The sequence below is a fragment of the Bipolaris maydis genome (assembly GCF_028858645.1).
Source record: "Bipolaris maydis strain C4 unplaced genomic scaffold PSV08scaffold_8, whole genome shotgun sequence".
NCBI classification, from domain to species: Eukaryota; Fungi; Ascomycota; class Dothideomycetes; order Pleosporales; family Pleosporaceae; genus Bipolaris; species Bipolaris maydis.
The window spans coordinates 10940-27337 of NW_027093864.1; the positions used below are offsets into that span (position 1 = coordinate 10940).

The following is a 16398-nucleotide window of genomic DNA, read 5'->3' on the forward strand; positions in this document are numbered from 1 at the left end:
TAATTACCATGTATAGATTCGCCACAAAATTGGTGAAAATCTAACTAATTTGGATTGATTTTGAAATAGGCCCATGAAGTCGGCAATGTCTTCAGCAATATGAATAACGCGATGGATGTTCTCCTCACTCTCATAATCCTCCTTAGATTAGAAATTTTCGATTTCGAATAGTACGAAAAATACTTACCGAACCAAAAAAGATACTAATTGTGGCCTCTGCCATGGTTTTCTGGATAAGAGGTAGAACATCGATAGGTGTTGTGGGGCACGATTTTGCCAAGGCGCTGGAACTACTATTGAAAATAGACCAAATCTTTTGAATCATCTTCTCTTTTGATGGGCCCAGATAGTCTTTCAGAATGAAATCCATATCACGGAAAAAGGTTCCACCATGCAGTCGGAATACCGTATGTAGGTGAAGAAACTGCGAGAATTACTCAACTATTATCCTTTCATGGAGTGACACACGGTATCACTCACTTTTGAAATGCCATGCTCGAAGCTGAACGATGATTCATCTGTCAGAACACGACGAGTGAACGCTTCTGATACAAGGTATTCGATCTGTCAAGAATAGAACATTAGCGTCTACTTTCAAGTTTAACATTGCTGAAAAACTACCTTGCCATTTCTTCTGATCGAGATTACGGGTCCATGCTGACGTAGAGCTTGTGTCATTGACTCCACCGGCGTAAAGATGATCTCATTGCGCTTCGCACTATGTGAGTCCACCTTCTGCGAAATAATTTAGGTAATTGTCCACGTACTGTAAGGGGGACAAACGGGGGTAATCTGACAGAATGAGGCTGGTTATTGAAATCAGTCGCAATGAACGCTTCAAAGTTTGCTGACAATGTCGGTGTGTACCTTCACGTGATGAGACCGTACATATGACGCCGTACCTATCGCAGCACACGCGATCAGAAACAGTACGACTTGAGGATATTCTAACAACATTTTAAAATCTAGTTTACATGAAATTATGGTTATCAAGATGTTCTCAATATATGTTGTCCCTCGATACAATGCCAAGTAAGAATTGATTTCTGGAAGTGCATAATCTGCTATGTTGTGGTCAAGCGCATGTCGTAGCTAGGCATCTAATTACGACATGGAACCCTGGATAAATGGATATGCTGTCTTGATTGTATCAGGACCCCTCCACCCATTGCATATGTTTTTAGCTTTGATGACAGTTTTGCTGATGAGCTCTATGAATCCTGGCAAGCGCAAGATAGCGTAACCAGTGATATAACCAAATATATCATGATTATTTTCCTAGATATCTTATACATCGAACACAATTTTGGTACTTTGGTGGGGTCTAATCATGACAACTGGTGTCCATATCACTACCACTATTTTCCTTTTGTGCATGAGGAGATAACACTACTTCGCGAGGTCCTCGTCTCGCCAGGTATCTGGGTATTACACTCGCTTGCATCGATCGGTCTATCGATTGCAGCTCCATGCACGGAGTATTCATGCTGCTGATGGGCTCTGAGGAATGCTCCGCCACGGCCAGCACGTTCTGCTTACCGCTTCTTGCACAGTACTTTTTCCGCTTGCATCGATCGGTCTATCGATTGCAGCTCCATGCACGGAGTATTCATGCTGCTGATGGGCTCTGAGGAATGCTCCGCCACGGCCAGCACATTGTACTTACCGCTTCTTGCACATTACATTTTCTGCTTGCAGTTAAAAGAATGCAAGATATACATGTTGATCTGCTCTATTATGGCTAATTCTCCATTCATTGCATAAAAAGCAAACGATTTGCATTTATCCCTCAGAAAAAGCAGATGCTGATGTCATGGGTTGTTTTGAAAAAGACGAAGCTCATAGCGAGGTTAGTGCAGATGCGCAGTATCGTAGCCAAAACAATATTCAAGCTTTAGAGGGGTATCCTGTTACACATGATTTAAGCAACACGAATAAGGTAGCCATGTTCGTTTGTGGTAAAGAAGGGACTACCCAAGGCCGCCTGCGCTGTTCCAGATTGACCGCTTTTTGTTTGCCATTTTGCTGGGATTTCAGCTCGAGAACCCTAGCCACTGGTGTTGCCTATCAGGCGAAAAGAGTTGCGCAACTAATGTAACTCAGTTGAGCTGCATCAACTTGCAGGATTAGGTACCATAAGAAAATGTCTACTTTGACAGATCCGGTTAGTACGGATCGTCCCTATTAGGACGTTGATACTCTTCATTCAAATCCGACAAGTACAGCTTGATTTTTAGAAATTGGACAGTCCGATCAACTACAGTGGATTCCCTTCAAAAATACTCACTTTCAACAAGCTGTGGCATAAACGCCTTCACACCTTGACGCGCTGACTGACATGACATCCATCTTTTCTGTCAAAGGCCTCGTCGCTGCAGTAACTGGAGGCGGGACAGGGATTGGGAGAGAAGTATCGCACGCCCTTGTTGCCGCTGGCGCATCCAAGGTCTATATCCTAGGAAGGCGTGGAGTAGAACTGGACCATTGCAAGACTACCTCTTCCAAACCATCTGCAATTATCCCTATCATCTGCGATGTCACCTCGAGGAACTCTCTTGACGCTGCAACTGCCCAAATTCGGTCCGAAGCTGGTTATATCAACCTTCTCTTTGCCAATGCAGGCATCAACGACATTCCCAAGGCAGTCATGGATCCCTCAAGCGTGCAGTCCCTTCAAGAAGGGCTCCAAACCATAGTCGATGTGGACATGTACGCAGAAGTGTATCGTATCAACACACTTGGTACACTCGAGACCATCATAGCTTTTCTGGCCCTTCTCGATGAAGGTAATCGCCGCAATATCTTATTCCAAACGTCCCAAGTTCTCATTACTTCATCTATAACCGGAACCGCAAAAGCCACATATGGCAATTTTGGCTACGCCGCTAGCAAAGCTGCAATTGGTCTTCTAGCGAAACAACTCTCTGGTATCCTTATGCCGCATCACATTCGCATCAATGTGTTAGTTGCGGGCATCTATGGACAAGGCATGACAGCTGGTATGCTGCAGATGCTTACGCGCGACGATCCAACGAAGAAGGGTTCAATTCAAAGAAAATATATTCCTGCGGAACGGGCGGGGAGCGTGATTGACCTCACGGGCACGGTTTTATTTTTGGCAAGTCGGGCTGGAGGGTACATTTCAGGCGCGGAGATTGTGTCAGATGGAGGATTACTCGCTGTGCCACCATCCTGGGCTGTGCCAACCCCGCTCTCAGAATTCTTTGGCGACATAAGTTAGGAGTGTACGTCTCATATTGTATTTACAGTAAGAGGCTTCATTGACAGATACATTTGTACACTACGTGGTTGAGGTTACAGAATCATATGACTCAGTCGAAAATTGCAGTGAATCCAACACGTGCGATTGAACTTTTATCGGTTGAATCTCCCTTTTACTGATCAACGTGCTTGGCCTTTAAGATAGTGTTCGGCTCTCGATACGTCCCGCATAGAATATCCCAATGCGGTAAAAATTGGCCATAATTGAAGTTGGTATTCTTATGATGTACAAGGTGGAAAGGTACGCTGTTATCGTCTGCTCATTTAGTCACGTTAGCTAGACAGAACCTTTTATTATCGAAAGATCACCAGTAAAACATACGCAGCAAAAAAGGACCAATATTCGAAGCTATAAACACGACCAGCTGTGCGACATCTGACATAGGCAACAGAAAACTGTATGCATACACGGGTAAGCTCATGGCGAATGCTTCAATCGGGTGAAAGGCGTAAGCGGAGAATGCCGTGGGCGAAGTGAAACTGTCCTTGGGTATAAGTGGGTTACTCATTTCCGGCTCTTATAAGCATCACGTACCGATGATGGTCCTTATGCGTTCTCTCAAACAGAAAAGGCGCATGGAACATTCGATGTAGCCAATACATTGCCGTTTCGCTGAAGAGGAAGAATAATGGGTACTGAGCAATCTCGTACCATACGGTTGTGGTCATGTATGGGTAGATTCTTGCGTACCCGTGTATCTGAGCTAGGAAGATGGGCACAGTAGCGAGACTCAGGTTGACAATAACGAGAAGGGAGCTGTATATCTCGAATTTTATCTGTTCTTTGTCCCATTTCGGCTTTCGGTGGAGGGCGGGCTGAAAGTGCAAACCATGGCAGAGCGAGCCGAAGGCGAAGTAAAAGAAAATAGTTGTAATGCTATTTACCCAGATTAGATAGGATCAATAAAAAGTTACGAAAGTCGGATTCGAGTTTGCTTACAGAATTAAGAAGAATATACTTGTGCTTTGACGAAAGAGACCGGATCTTTCCCAGTTTGATGGCTCCAGTATGGAATTACAAACTATTTTATGGACAGATCCAGATATAAAAAATGATTCTTGTCCTGAGCATAACATTCTTCGTAAACCGTGACTAATCGTTCCGTACATGGAGTCGAAGACCAGGGGATCCACCAAGTCTAGGAGTATGTTCATGATTCCGAAATCAAATGGGACTCCAACTTGAGATAAGTGCGTGATATGAATTATTTTTAACAATGTGAGCTTCTGGTACAAAACCGTTACTGTAGCTCTTCAGAGTTGAACGCTGCTATCTCCCAGAATCTATGGTTTCAAGCTGTTTTTTGCTGTTGTAAAAAGCAATGAAGTGTGGTTGTCTGCGATATGAAGATCATGGACACCGCTTCATGTAAGCATACGCAGTGATATGCTGTTGCATAAGTTGTGCATCAGAAGCAAGTATGATGCATTGCCGATCACCTAAGACCTTTGACATCGTTAACGTGCAGTAGCTCATAGGAAAAGGTGCGGTGAGACTCGGGCAGGCCAGGAGGCGGTGAGAAGTATGGAGGACATAGAAAAGCAAAGACTATATATCTAGGCTTTGAAAAGTCGGGTGAGCACATCAGCTAAACCCAACCACGCATCATTGTGCAATGGCAGCAAAACTCAGTCCCATCAATGGCTTCCATCCGGTCTTTCAAGAAGCCATTTGCTTGTTTTTGATTATCTCGAGTCCGCTGGTTTGTCTGTTATACTGGATAGCATACGAATACTACGAAGCAAGTCTCTCAGACACTGTTTTAGCAATCAGATCGGCGAAAGATATCATTGGCTTTGTTGTAGATCGTATCCCACGACCGACGTTAGCTTCATCATTGGCATATCTTGGCTGGGTTGTTTACCAAGCTGCATTGTATCAGTATGCTCCAGGTCCTTTACACATCGCACCGCGAACTCCAGGTGGTCGGCGGCTATCCTACCGGCTTAATGGGTTGACTGCCTGGGCTCTAACTCTATTTACGGCGTTAGCAGCTTCTAAAATCTTCAATATTGAACTATCATGGATAGCAAAGCACTGGGGACAACTTCTCGCTTCTGCCAACCTTTATTGCGCGGTCCTTATAGCCATATTCAGGTATAAGTCGAAGACTTGGCCAGATAATCATGGTGAAACAATTTCAATGGGTATGTGTAAATGATTATGAATGCTCGATGACCCTTGCTGACTCGGATATGTGCCCTAGATGGCTTTTGGCGAGACCTAATGAATGGTGGTGAATTACACCCACGGACAGGAGAGCTATTCGATTGGAAGCATTTCAATGCTAGCCGAACTGGAGGCATATTGCTCTGGACTCTTATGTCAGTCTGTGTCTTTTTCTGGGAGTACTGAGACACTCATAATATCCAGTGATCTTTCGTTTGCCGCATGGCAATACGAGCTTCATGGCTTCGTGAGCAACTGCATGATCATTGTGGTGATATTTCGTCTTGTTGTCGTTACTGAGTTCTTCTGGTTCGAGAACTGGTTTCTCGAGACTCTCGATGGGAGCCATGAACGGTTTTCCTTCTACAGCATATATGGCTTTGCAGGTATGATGCCTCATCTCTGGACACTCCAGTCACAGTACCTCGCCATCCATCCAGTTTCACTCTCAAAGGCCAAGGTGGTTATGACAGTGATATTTTTCGTCATAGGTTGGGCTGGACGTCACTTTGTTGATCAACAAAAGAGCGTGGTAAAAGCCACCAATGGATATTGTACGATATGGTGGAACAAGCCGAGGATTATTCGCACCAAGTACACAACGTCTGATGGAAAATCCCATGAAGGTGTTCTGCTATGCTCAGGCAAGTCAAAGCAATTTCAGCATTCTTGACTAAGTCAATCAACTAATTCAAAGTGGTCATACTAGGTTTTTGGGGTATTGCTCGCCATTTAAACTACGTAGGAAGCGTGATATATACCTGGGCATCCTGCTTTGCGTGCGGCACCGATTCATTTTTTCCGTATGCGGAGGCGGTGGTAATGACCTTGATGTGTATTCATAGATGTCACCGAGACGAAGCTCGATGTCAAGAAAAGTATGGCAAGGCATGGGATGAATATTGCCGCGAGGTCCCCTGGCGTATGGTCCCTGGTTTATATTGATCGAATGAAGGGGTTCTGCCGTCAGTATTAACAGGAGCGCTAATCGATTACGTTAAACAATCACTATTCGTGGTGTCCTGAAAACATCACTAGATGATTCACCAAAGAAGGCACATGCAGACCGTTATTGTGGAAGAAATGTTCTACAAGCTGTTTGACATGAGTTTTTACTGTGAGTGTTATCGATATATTGAAATAGAGGCTACCTTTCACATGCATAATTAAGCTATGTAAATTAACTTCACGCGACATCTTTACCAAGCTGATGAGCTACCATTTCTCATCACTTTCATTAGACGATGATCAGAAAATGTACGCTTTCACTCAATATAGGCCTGCCACCTTCATATAATTTACTTGGAATGTCGACTGGTCCGTAGGGTATCTGAAGTAGCTGTATGAGAATGTAAGTCTGTTCTCATTGTCAGGACACATGTATTTCAAACCATAGTGTTCAATAGCTTTAGCACTAAGGATAAGATTCTCATGCCAATCAGATTGATAGCCAGGCTTATACCCGCCGAGCAGTAATAATACAATACCCAAATTCCTTCAAATTGCTCATTTTACTCATATCCTTAGTCATATCCTCGATCTGACGACCCAAGTCCTTATTGGCCAACATCAGTGGGTCGACCTTCATTCCTTCGAATGTTCTACTGATTGCTTCAAATGTTCCTACCACGTTTCGTCTCACATCCGTAAAAGACTCGATAGTGAACCCAGCGTCTAATAAAAGACGTTTGTATCGGTCTGCTGTGGGCAAACGAGATACTTGGAAGAATTGACACAACCGCGCGAGGAGTTGGGCGTTTCTTTCGTCAACTGAGCCTTCATGAGAGTCGAAAAATACATCCCCAATGATGAAGGGCGCGCCAGGCCGTAGAGTGCGTGCTATTTGTGCGAGGGCTAGGGGTTGTTCATCGATGTGCACAAGACATTCGATAGCGTAAGCAGCATCGAAAGATGCAGTGGGGAGACAGGTATCTGCTTCCTTGATGTCAAGATGCAGAAACTCGAGGCCGGGTCCAGACAATGGATTATCGACATTGATTGAAAGCTGGGGCGCAATTTTCGTTTTTGCAATATCCATCTGAGACTTGCTATTTGTAATTCCTGTGACAAGCGCATCCAGCTTTGTCGCAATCTGGAGAGCGGGTTTGCCAGTACCGCAGCCGATGTCAAGAATGGAAAACCTATCTGACTGTCTCGGTTGTGAAAGGCGAAGTCTTCGTGCAATTTCAGCGGTCATGCGATCGGTGGCGTCCGTAATTGTGGATCTTTTGTCATTGGACGACGTAGAAATGTCCCAATAGCCGAAGTGGAGGGATCCGCCAAGTGCACGACATAGAGCGGGAGTCATAAGGTCGTAGAATTCCGCTACGGACGATGATAGTAGATTAGCCATGATATTGAGCGGACTAAGCTTTCGCTTGTTGGAATATTTGCCAAGTATCTTAAGTCGATTTTAAATCGCACATCTGGGTCCCAGAGAACTCTATGAAAGTAGTGATGTGACGACCAAAAGCAAAAGCCACGATAGGATAAGCGTCCTTGTCCCAGCGGCTTTTTTTCACCAAGAAATTACACGTGTTCGTGACTCAAGGGAATACCCTGGCTGCCACAAGGATTCAGGTTCCTTCACCGACCTTTGGGCTTGCAGTCATTATTGATTGCTTTTTCGCCCTTACATGCAGCTGCCGAAAAGATTTTAGACACACATGCCTTCTGTAAATGGTACAGCGCTGGATGTGTGTTGCAAAACAGTTCAGTGTGATTGGCCAATCCTCGATCTGATGACCGCTCTTTTAGAATGCCGTCTGCAACGGTGAAGCCGCAGTTTCTAATCACTGTACCAAAACATGGGTATTTTATGCATTTTCTGTCGGTCTGACGTGGCATACAGGGTAGTTGCTTCAAGCACCGCATCTGATCAAATGAACACGCCAAGTAATTTGCCATTTCAGGCCTGCAATATGGACCAACATCCTATCTCAGTCCTCTGTTCCTATCATTGCAGCTTGAACGCTCACAACATAATCAGTTCTTCCCTTATGATGCCTTCCTCTGTGTTGTTTGCAATCATTATTGCTACTTTCGCGTGCTTGTTTCGATGGATTTTCCAGCTTATTCAAGCTCGGCGGTTGATGTCTAAGCTGAGAAATGCTGGGCTCGTAAGTCATAACATGACCTGTCTTGACATTCTCTGACAGCGGATCCAGCCAATGCCCAAGTATCATCCAATTTTTGGACATTTTAAAGAGTTTCTAAAACACAAGGCAAATGTACCGACCGATGCGACAATCAATACCGTCCTCTTGCACATGCTGGACGATTTTCCCGATGGAGTCTTCTACCTTGATCTATCGCCTTTTGCGAAACCACTTTTGATAACGGCGACGCCGTCTTGTGGACAACAGATGCAACGGCATTCTCTACACAAGCCCATGGAATTAGTCAATGCATCCGTGCGTCTGACTGGTGGACCAAATCTTTTCACAATGCCCGACAAGACATGGAAAACGTGGAGTTGGGTCTTCCCACGAGTGATCTCAGATAAAAGCTGACAGCTTTAGGGAAAATTTTAGAACCTTGTTTTAGCTCAGCTTACATCCTGAGCTTGGTTCCAGCGATCATACGTGAAACCTGCTCATTCGTAGATAATCTCGAAGACCTCGCGTACAAGAAAAGCCTTGTGCAACTAGAGGACCTGACTCTCAACCTTACCATAGATGTGATAGTTGCTGTGTCTCTGTGAGTAAGGTCTTGCCTGCATCAAACAGGAGACAAATTAACGACTGCCCAGCGATATTCAAATAAATTGTCAGAAGGAAAAGAGTGAGATAGCGTCTAGTTTACGTACCTTGATTGAATGCACTTCAGTTGGATTAGATCTGAACCCGGTCAGCCGTCTGAACCCTATTCGACCCTTGCTGCGATACATTTCGGCTAGGAAGCTGGATAACTTAATTCTTTCCGAGATCGATAACCGTTATAACACTCTAAGAATGGCTGCTAAGAAAGAAAAATACCTTTCGGATTCAACATCGAGCTCCATAGTCACAGCGATTTTGCAAGGATATCTCTTCGATCATGGTCCTGCAGCTTCCCTTAACAAGCAGTTCAGGAGCATTGTTTCCTCTCAAATACGTCTCTTTCTGTTTGCTGGTCACGACACAACTGGTAGCACGTTGGCGTACTGCTATTTTCTTCTCTCAAAGCATCCAGCGGCACTCCAAAGAATCCGAGCTGAGATCAATGATATCTACGGAACTAGCCATTGCCGAGATGTTGCGACTGCGATACGGGATGATCCACCAAGTTTGAATCGACTCATTTATACATTATGTATCATTAAAGAAGCTCTTCGACTTTACCCGCCGGCTTCCGCTATAAGAGAAGGGAAGCCTGACCTTGTGATGGTCGATGAGAGTGGCCGCACATTTCCTTCTGCCGAATGTAACGTGTGGCACATACATCTCTTATTGCAGCGGAATAGCAAATATTGGAAAGACCCACATGAATTCAAGCCTGAGAGATGGCTCACCAAGCCAGGAGAGGCGCTCTACCCACCAAAAGGTGGCTGGCGACCGTTTGAATTCGGCGCTCGGAATTGCATTGGGCAGACTTTAGCTATCTTTGAGCTGAAGATTGTATTAGCCATGACAGTCGGCCAATTCGACATTATACCAGGCTATGACGATTGGGATCAAACACACCCGAATCCGTGCATTAGAACAGTTCTAGGAAACCGTGCCTATCAAGTCGATGGGGGCGCAGGAGGCGCACATATTGCGAATAGGTTCCCATGTTATATACAATCTAGATAGTTACAGCAATACTTTGCAACAGGTAATTCAAGTAAGTTTCTAGATTTAAATTAGCTTACTCTTGTCGATGTTTTAATTAAAAAGACTTATTTAACTGGTAGTTTATACTCTCTCGCACGGACGGTGAAACAGGCCAAAACACCCTATTAACCATAGTAGTCGTCGGGTTAGGTTTGAAATCAGCATCGCCAGGTGGCGACACGCAGATGGAATCGCCCACTGATTTCTCGATTTTATTACATAGATATCCAAGGACAGGGTTCCCTGCACAAAGGAAAATGTGTTAGCTTCCATGCGGCAAGTATTCAGCATATGAGTAAGGAAGCAGAGACTTACTGTATATAGCTGAACCTGGCTAAGTCTGTTACTTTTAGCAATATCCAGGCAGGTATCATTCGCCTGAACAACATATGTCTTGCAAGTGTTTAAGATGCAGAGATCCCCACTTTTTGAAAACTTGGCACAAAAAGGTGCGAGATTGTTGTTGGCCAGCAGCTAACTTGTACCCATTCCCTGAGCTTCAAAGATTGATCGGCATGTGTCGCCAGCTTTGATGCTGTAAATTTTTCTAGAACACTCGGTCGGCGAAGTACCCCTGGGATTCGCCCTTCAAGGAAGCCAGTCTCAGCTCTCAGACAACGCATGGTGATCCACATACCCAGGAAAAGGAGTGGTTGAGCTTGCTAGCGGAAACCCCGTCTTTGAACAACTTGCTGTCAAAGAGCTGTATTTCTCTCGGAGTGCATTTCCTCCGTTGATGGGTGAGCCGGCTTGAAACTGATATGCCTTGATGATGCAATTGTCACACATGTCGAGACTCGTTTGCTCCTGTCTTCCTGTTGAAGCCATTGAGTCAGTGTGCACGCATTGGCGAGAAACTACCCCCTAAGGTATTCAGGATGTTTATTAAAGTGTATCACCCAAACTTGCCCAACACTATAGGCGACGAATTTGTTGGCGAAATAAAGGTTGATGGAAGAAATTCAGAATGCAAGAAAGATAAAAGAGTTGTGGGCTACATATGTATATGGGGCAGGAAAAGGCTTCAATAGAAGTTGCGCCCAATATACCCTTAAGTGATTCTTTGTCTAGTACAGATTCAACTCGCCTTACCTGCGCCGTTACATCCCTAGCTCCGCAACTCACAACGCTAGTTGCTTCTTTTGCTAACATAATTGCAATCTGAAAAGGAGTTAGAATTGGCGACACCAGACAGGACCTTGGACGTTGCGCGCAATCTAACCACGTAGACAGTCACGTAGGCAGGATGTCACTCGCGGATCATCTGACTAGTGAGATGATATATAGTAGGAGAACGTGTCAGCAGCTTAGCCAACGCTAATCTCAGCCTCACTGACTTAACTATAATCGTTCAGACCTGACAGCCACTACATATGCAAGCAGCAAACGACAGTATTGCTGTCTACACAAAAGCTTCATTGCAAGCATCCAAAGTGTAAAGAATAGTCAAAAATTAAGGTCTGTATCCTAAGATTCTGCATGCCATCTGGTTGTAGTTGTGTGGATTATAGTAGAGCGTAAACCAAGCATTCCACCATGTAAGATTGTCCATCACACATCAAGAGATAGTATACTGCTGACCAAAAATTAGTTTTCAGTTCGCGCATGTCATTTACTCAAAGAGCATGGTTGATCTTCAGGTCACTTACCCAACATGTACTGGCGCCCAAGAAAGAGTTTGCGGGGAAAGGAGTTCTGACACAACGCTATCACATCTTTAGTAAGCGTCCTAGGAGATGCGCAAGAGCTGGAACCCAATTTCGGCTGACCCTGCATTGTCTGTGCGCGTCCATTCAAATTGACGTTTGTCTGGACGGCGGCGCGCGCCACTACCAGTCCAGAGGTTAGGGGTATACAAAAGAACCTCAGATTGATTGGGCCAGCATGTTTAGTTGGACTGATCGCCCGAGGATCGACCTGATATAAGGAGGGACTACCCTTGATGCGGCCAATCTCTCGGTCTTACTAAATCTGCCAAGTCGCATTCAAAGGGCCCAAATGCATGGCCACCAGTCAAGCATGGCCTATTGTCTTCCAGACTTATACGGTAGATCGTCTCGTGTTGCTTGATAGAGGAAGGATATGCCATGCTTATGATTCGGTGCATTTGCTCTCCTAACGCTCAACAATTATATATGTAATTGGTGAGGGTTGCGCAATTTCAAAAATCCCTCAATCGATCCACTAAGACGATTGTCATTGTACTCAACTGTTTCAAAAATGGAAATCTACTCAATATTCTTTGGTGTCTTTCTAGGATTGTTTTTGCCCACTGCAGGGAAAGCATTGCAACAGACTTGGAGCATATGGCAACGCACAAGGACCTTGCATCATGCCTATCTCTGGATGATATGGACGGACACAATAGTGAATTTTGTATTTGCTATCGTAACATATCTGCATCTATGTGGTATCGTCCCTCCAAGGTCAGTCGTTTCGATTTTATGTGGCAGTTGCCATAGAACCTTGTTTTTACTTAGAGAAGCCTCAACTAACTAAGCTGTAAAAGTTATGGCTTTTTTTTCGGTACTGGTACGTAGTACACTCAAATGAAACCCAAAATTCCTGTCAATTTTGACTGACTGAGACGAAAAATAGTGTTATTATGGTCGTTCCAAACGCAACTTCTTCCACTCATCATCGCCAATCGTGTTAGTTTGATCATGGTTGACAAGAAGAAAGCCCGGTTGCTCAAATGGGGACTCTTCATAATCATTGGTCTTGTGAACATATCTGTTGGCTGCATTTGGATTCCTTCACAAATGAAAGTAAGCCCAACTATCATTGCCATAAATCATGTATGGGAACCGGTCGAAAAGTCGTTCTTCCTTGTCGTTGATTTAGCACTTAACGTATACTTCCTGTACCTGGTACGCTACCGACTTATTGCCAACGGATTGACAAAGTACATGCGACTTTTTCGGTTCAATACAGCAATTGTGGGTGTTTCCACATCTATGGATGCATTGCTTTTGGGACTACTAAGGTTGCCAGATGGCTATACGTAAGTTTTCTCACACGCATTCTTGACTTCCCTTTCCTTCTCCCTATGTTCTAATTTATTGGAATTGGTCCTTTGCGCCAAGATCAAAACTAACATCATTTCTTAGTTATGTTCAATTTGCACCTGTTGCTTACATTGTTAAACTCAATATCGAACTTTCGATGGCGGTCATGATCTCGAAAGTTGTGCGCAGCAGTTCTGACAGACGTGACGATCGGTATGCTGAAGGAAACCATACTTTACACGGAATCCATCGCACGAACAGCTCTACTCTTGGATCTCGAATACCGCAACAAAATAGCAATCATTCTGTTGCAAAAGTAGATGCTCATAATGAGACTGCAAGCAGTAATTGGCCTGTATCTTATCATAAGCAAGATCAGCATCGGGGTATTGTAACAATGGTAACAACTTCGGAGCTACCCGAGGATAACTGCACAGACGATAACTCTGAAGAAGGTATTCTTAGGACCGTGACGATGGCCGTAAGGTCCGAGTATCGAGAAGAAATTCATGATAAGGAGGACCCATGATGCTAGTTCAGAAGATTTTCATTCTAAATCTAACTTAGGTAGTCTATTCTTAGGCAAATAACTATACATATTAGTGTTGGATTATAAATGCGTCTTAAGGATAGTAACTAATGCTGAATGTGATAGGTATTGATTGATGATGATGATCTATGTGTTCGTCTGTCGCGTCTCGTCTGATCTTACATACGACGACCGTCTCTTAAGTACAGCTAATCTTACGACCCCTCGTATCTACCATAGGTCTTTCTAGCTTCTATATGTTGGTTTGCTGGCGAAGCCAGCAAGAGTGCTTCAGAATTGGCTTATGCGTTGCTATACCTTACCTCAAAAGTGTCTTCCCTCAAAAGTATCTATCCTTAAAAATGTCTTAGTAGCAAGATAGATAAAATATCTAATATAAGCCGCGAGTTATTCTCCTAAGCGCAGCCTATAACTAAACAAGCTAATCTTTATTTAAGCCTTAATTAAGATTAGAAGTAAAAAGATATAATACTCTAGAGGTTGATAATAGTTCTATAGCGCTTAAGAGGGCTAAGTAATAAAAGCTAAGTAGGAAAATATAGTATAGTATTACGTAACTAGCTTATGTTATATATTATGATTTTCTTTTATATATAGATAGGCACCTTCTTTAATTCATTTCTTTATAGCGATTACTTTTTAGCTTAATTCTATCTACTTAATTATAGGTCGCCCCTCTAATCTTGTTAGTATAATTACGTATAATACTATATTATATTAGAGATATAAGCTCACTAGCTAATCTCTAATAGAATTTGAATACTTAACCTTTAACTAAGACTTATTAATTTATCTATTACTAGAAGCTATTATGCTATTGTTTAGTAATAACTATCTATTACTCTATAGATTATGCAAGCTACTACTAAGAAGATTCTTCTAGAATCTAAGTTAACTAATATAAATAGTAGTAGAATAGCTAGTAAATAGAAAGTAGAGAAGAGTAGAGCGAATTCTACTAAGCTACCTTAAGAAGATAATTCAATTATTCTCTCTCCCCTAGTGATATCTTTATCTCTTATTTATCTCTTTAGCTAGAACCTTCGATAAGCTGCCTCTGAGTCTATTACTAGACAAGTAGTAACAAAGACTACATCTGAGCTACTATTAGAACAAGCAGCTACTTCCGCTACCTTAGCTAGCAGAAGCTCGCATTCTAACAGATGATACTTCTTAAACGAGTTAGGAACTTATTTTAAACGTTTCCTAGTTAAGTAAATAGGAAATCTAATATAGCAATAGTAGTAATAGTGTGTATTAGTAGTATTAGTAGTATATAATAGGAACGTGTTATAAACGTGTTGCTAAAATAAATATATAAAAATTTGCTGCGCTAGTCGCATGTGGATAGCGCACATCAAATTAACCCTAGTGTGCCGCCCATGGTACGGCGCTAATATTCCATGGTAAGCCGACATGCCGACACCCTATTTACCAGCGTAGACATGACAGTTGCACATACTAACCGCCTACATTAAATCCGAACCCTATGTAGCACTTGTCTCGGATATGTTGTAGTTCCGTAATGATCATCATAGCACGTCATCGGCTATCTCGGCTTACCGTGATCCGTCTTGATACTAGAAGGACCCAAGTACTAGAAACGGACCGTTCAGGAACGGGCGTTTGTTTCTTATTATAATAATCTTCAGGATGTAGCAGCATACGTGGCGAAATTATAGGGGATTTGCAGTGCGTCAAGTTGCGCTAGGTAGGGCGCATACAGTTCGGACATTTCGCTTGCTGATTTTCCCGGTGCCGTAGTGTTATGGACGATGAATTTGCCATCGAGTATGTTGAAAGAAGGGGATGCGCCAACATCGACAAGAGTGGGTAGGAATTTCCACCATGAGTTGACTGCGGAGACGTACGAGGCGTTGCTAGGGCTGGCGGTGGTATTGAAGCTTAGTGTTGCGGCACCGATGACGCTGTCGGTGTGTATCTTTGCCGTCATGCTGAGAACAACGGCAAGATTACCTCCTCCGCCACCAGAAAGCGCCCAGTAAAGGTCTTCATTTTTGGATGAACTGGCAGTCAGATATCTCCCGTCTGCTGCGACTACTTCCCACTCCAGTACATTGTCCGCAGCTAGGCCATGTACACTGTTCAACAAGCTGTGACCGCCCCCAGACGAGTATCCTTCCGCGTAACCAACTGTCGGGCAATCGCCTGATACAAGGCGGTACCCAAATTGAGATGCATGAAGAAGAGCGTCTCCACCCGTGACACCAGCCCCAACCTTGATAGCAGGGCCAGTATATGCAATGCTGGTATAGTTTACGATCTCCTTGGATTGAAGATTGTGAGTCCAGAGTGATAGACCACCTGTTCCGGTGGACTTGCCCAGAAAGTCGTGACCTGTGTTTTTGATGACTAAACGTACGTTGTGCGCTTGCGTAAAGTTAATGGCGGCGACGACGTCATCGGGACCAGACACGGGAATGGCGTAGCTGACGTAATTTCCTAGTGTACAAGACTGATCAAGTCGGTAGAATGGGCTGCAGGACGTGTTTTGATACCAGGAATTCATTACCTCAGCCGCCTTATTCAAACTATGCGGTGCCAAGTGTTAGCATGTTCTGGTATCAAGGT

At 43.8% G+C, this 16398-nt stretch overlaps 8 protein-coding genes across 8 annotated transcripts; 4 read left to right on the forward strand and 4 right to left on the reverse strand.

The window, feature by feature from the left end:
- Positions 1-3: 3 nt before the first annotated feature.
- PSV08DRAFT_181813 (uncharacterized protein) lies at positions 4-957 on the reverse strand (the record flags this gene model as incomplete). Its single annotated transcript, XM_066091888.1, has 6 exons — positions 4-138; positions 188-424; positions 481-564; positions 622-711; positions 768-847; positions 903-957. The coding sequence occupies 6 exons, from the start codon at positions 955-957 to the stop codon at positions 4-6; spliced, it is 681 nt and encodes a 226-aa protein (XP_065948970.1).
- A 1381-nt stretch (positions 958-2338) lies between these two features.
- Positions 2339-3241, forward strand: PSV08DRAFT_247766 (uncharacterized protein; the record flags this gene model as incomplete). The annotated part of the gene is made up of 1 exon (XM_014218658.1): positions 2339-3241. The coding sequence occupies one exon, from the start codon at positions 2339-2341 to the stop codon at positions 3239-3241; it is 903 nt and encodes a 300-aa protein (XP_014074133.1).
- Positions 3242-3395: 154 nt separating this feature from the next.
- Positions 3396-4437, reverse strand: PSV08DRAFT_371442 (uncharacterized protein; the record flags this gene model as incomplete). Its single annotated transcript, XM_014218659.1, has 4 exons — positions 3396-3538; positions 3605-3762; positions 3818-4159; positions 4223-4437. The coding sequence occupies 4 exons, from the start codon at positions 4435-4437 to the stop codon at positions 3396-3398; spliced, it is 858 nt and encodes a 285-aa protein (XP_014074134.1).
- Positions 4438-4898: 461 nt separating this feature from the next.
- Positions 4899-6397, forward strand: PSV08DRAFT_181815 (ergosterol biosynthesis ERG4/ERG24 family-domain-containing protein; the record flags this gene model as incomplete). The annotated part of the gene is made up of 4 exons (XM_014218660.1): positions 4899-5430; positions 5490-5611; positions 5769-6078; positions 6150-6397. The coding sequence occupies 4 exons, from the start codon at positions 4899-4901 to the stop codon at positions 6395-6397; spliced, it is 1212 nt and encodes a 403-aa protein (XP_014074135.1).
- Positions 6398-6908: 511 nt separating this feature from the next.
- PSV08DRAFT_247767 (S-adenosyl-L-methionine-dependent methyltransferase) lies at positions 6909-7805 on the reverse strand (the record flags this gene model as incomplete). Its single annotated transcript, XM_014218661.1, has 1 exon — positions 6909-7805. One exon carries the CDS (start codon positions 7803-7805, stop codon positions 6909-6911), a length of 897 nt encoding a protein of 298 aa, XP_014074136.1.
- Positions 7806-8454: 649 nt separating this feature from the next.
- Positions 8455-10227, forward strand: PSV08DRAFT_371445 (cytochrome P450; the record flags this gene model as incomplete). Its single annotated transcript, XM_014218662.1, has 4 exons — positions 8455-8571; positions 8620-8926; positions 8974-9151; positions 9204-10227. 4 exons carry the CDS (start codon positions 8455-8457, stop codon positions 10225-10227), a joined length of 1626 nt encoding a protein of 541 aa, XP_014074137.1.
- A 2241-nt stretch (positions 10228-12468) lies between these two features.
- On the forward strand, positions 12469-13785 carry PSV08DRAFT_181056 (uncharacterized protein; the record flags this gene model as incomplete). Its single annotated transcript, XM_014218664.1, has 4 exons — positions 12469-12674; positions 12758-12780; positions 12847-13252; positions 13359-13785. The coding sequence occupies 4 exons, from the start codon at positions 12469-12471 to the stop codon at positions 13783-13785; spliced, it is 1062 nt and encodes a 353-aa protein (XP_014074139.1).
- A 1669-nt stretch (positions 13786-15454) lies between these two features.
- On the reverse strand, positions 15455-16336 carry PSV08DRAFT_371447 (uncharacterized protein; the record flags this gene model as incomplete). Its single annotated transcript, XM_014218665.1, has 1 exon — positions 15455-16336. One exon carries the CDS (start codon positions 16334-16336, stop codon positions 15455-15457), a length of 882 nt encoding a protein of 293 aa, XP_014074140.1.
- Between the last annotated feature and the right edge of the window lie 62 nt (positions 16337-16398).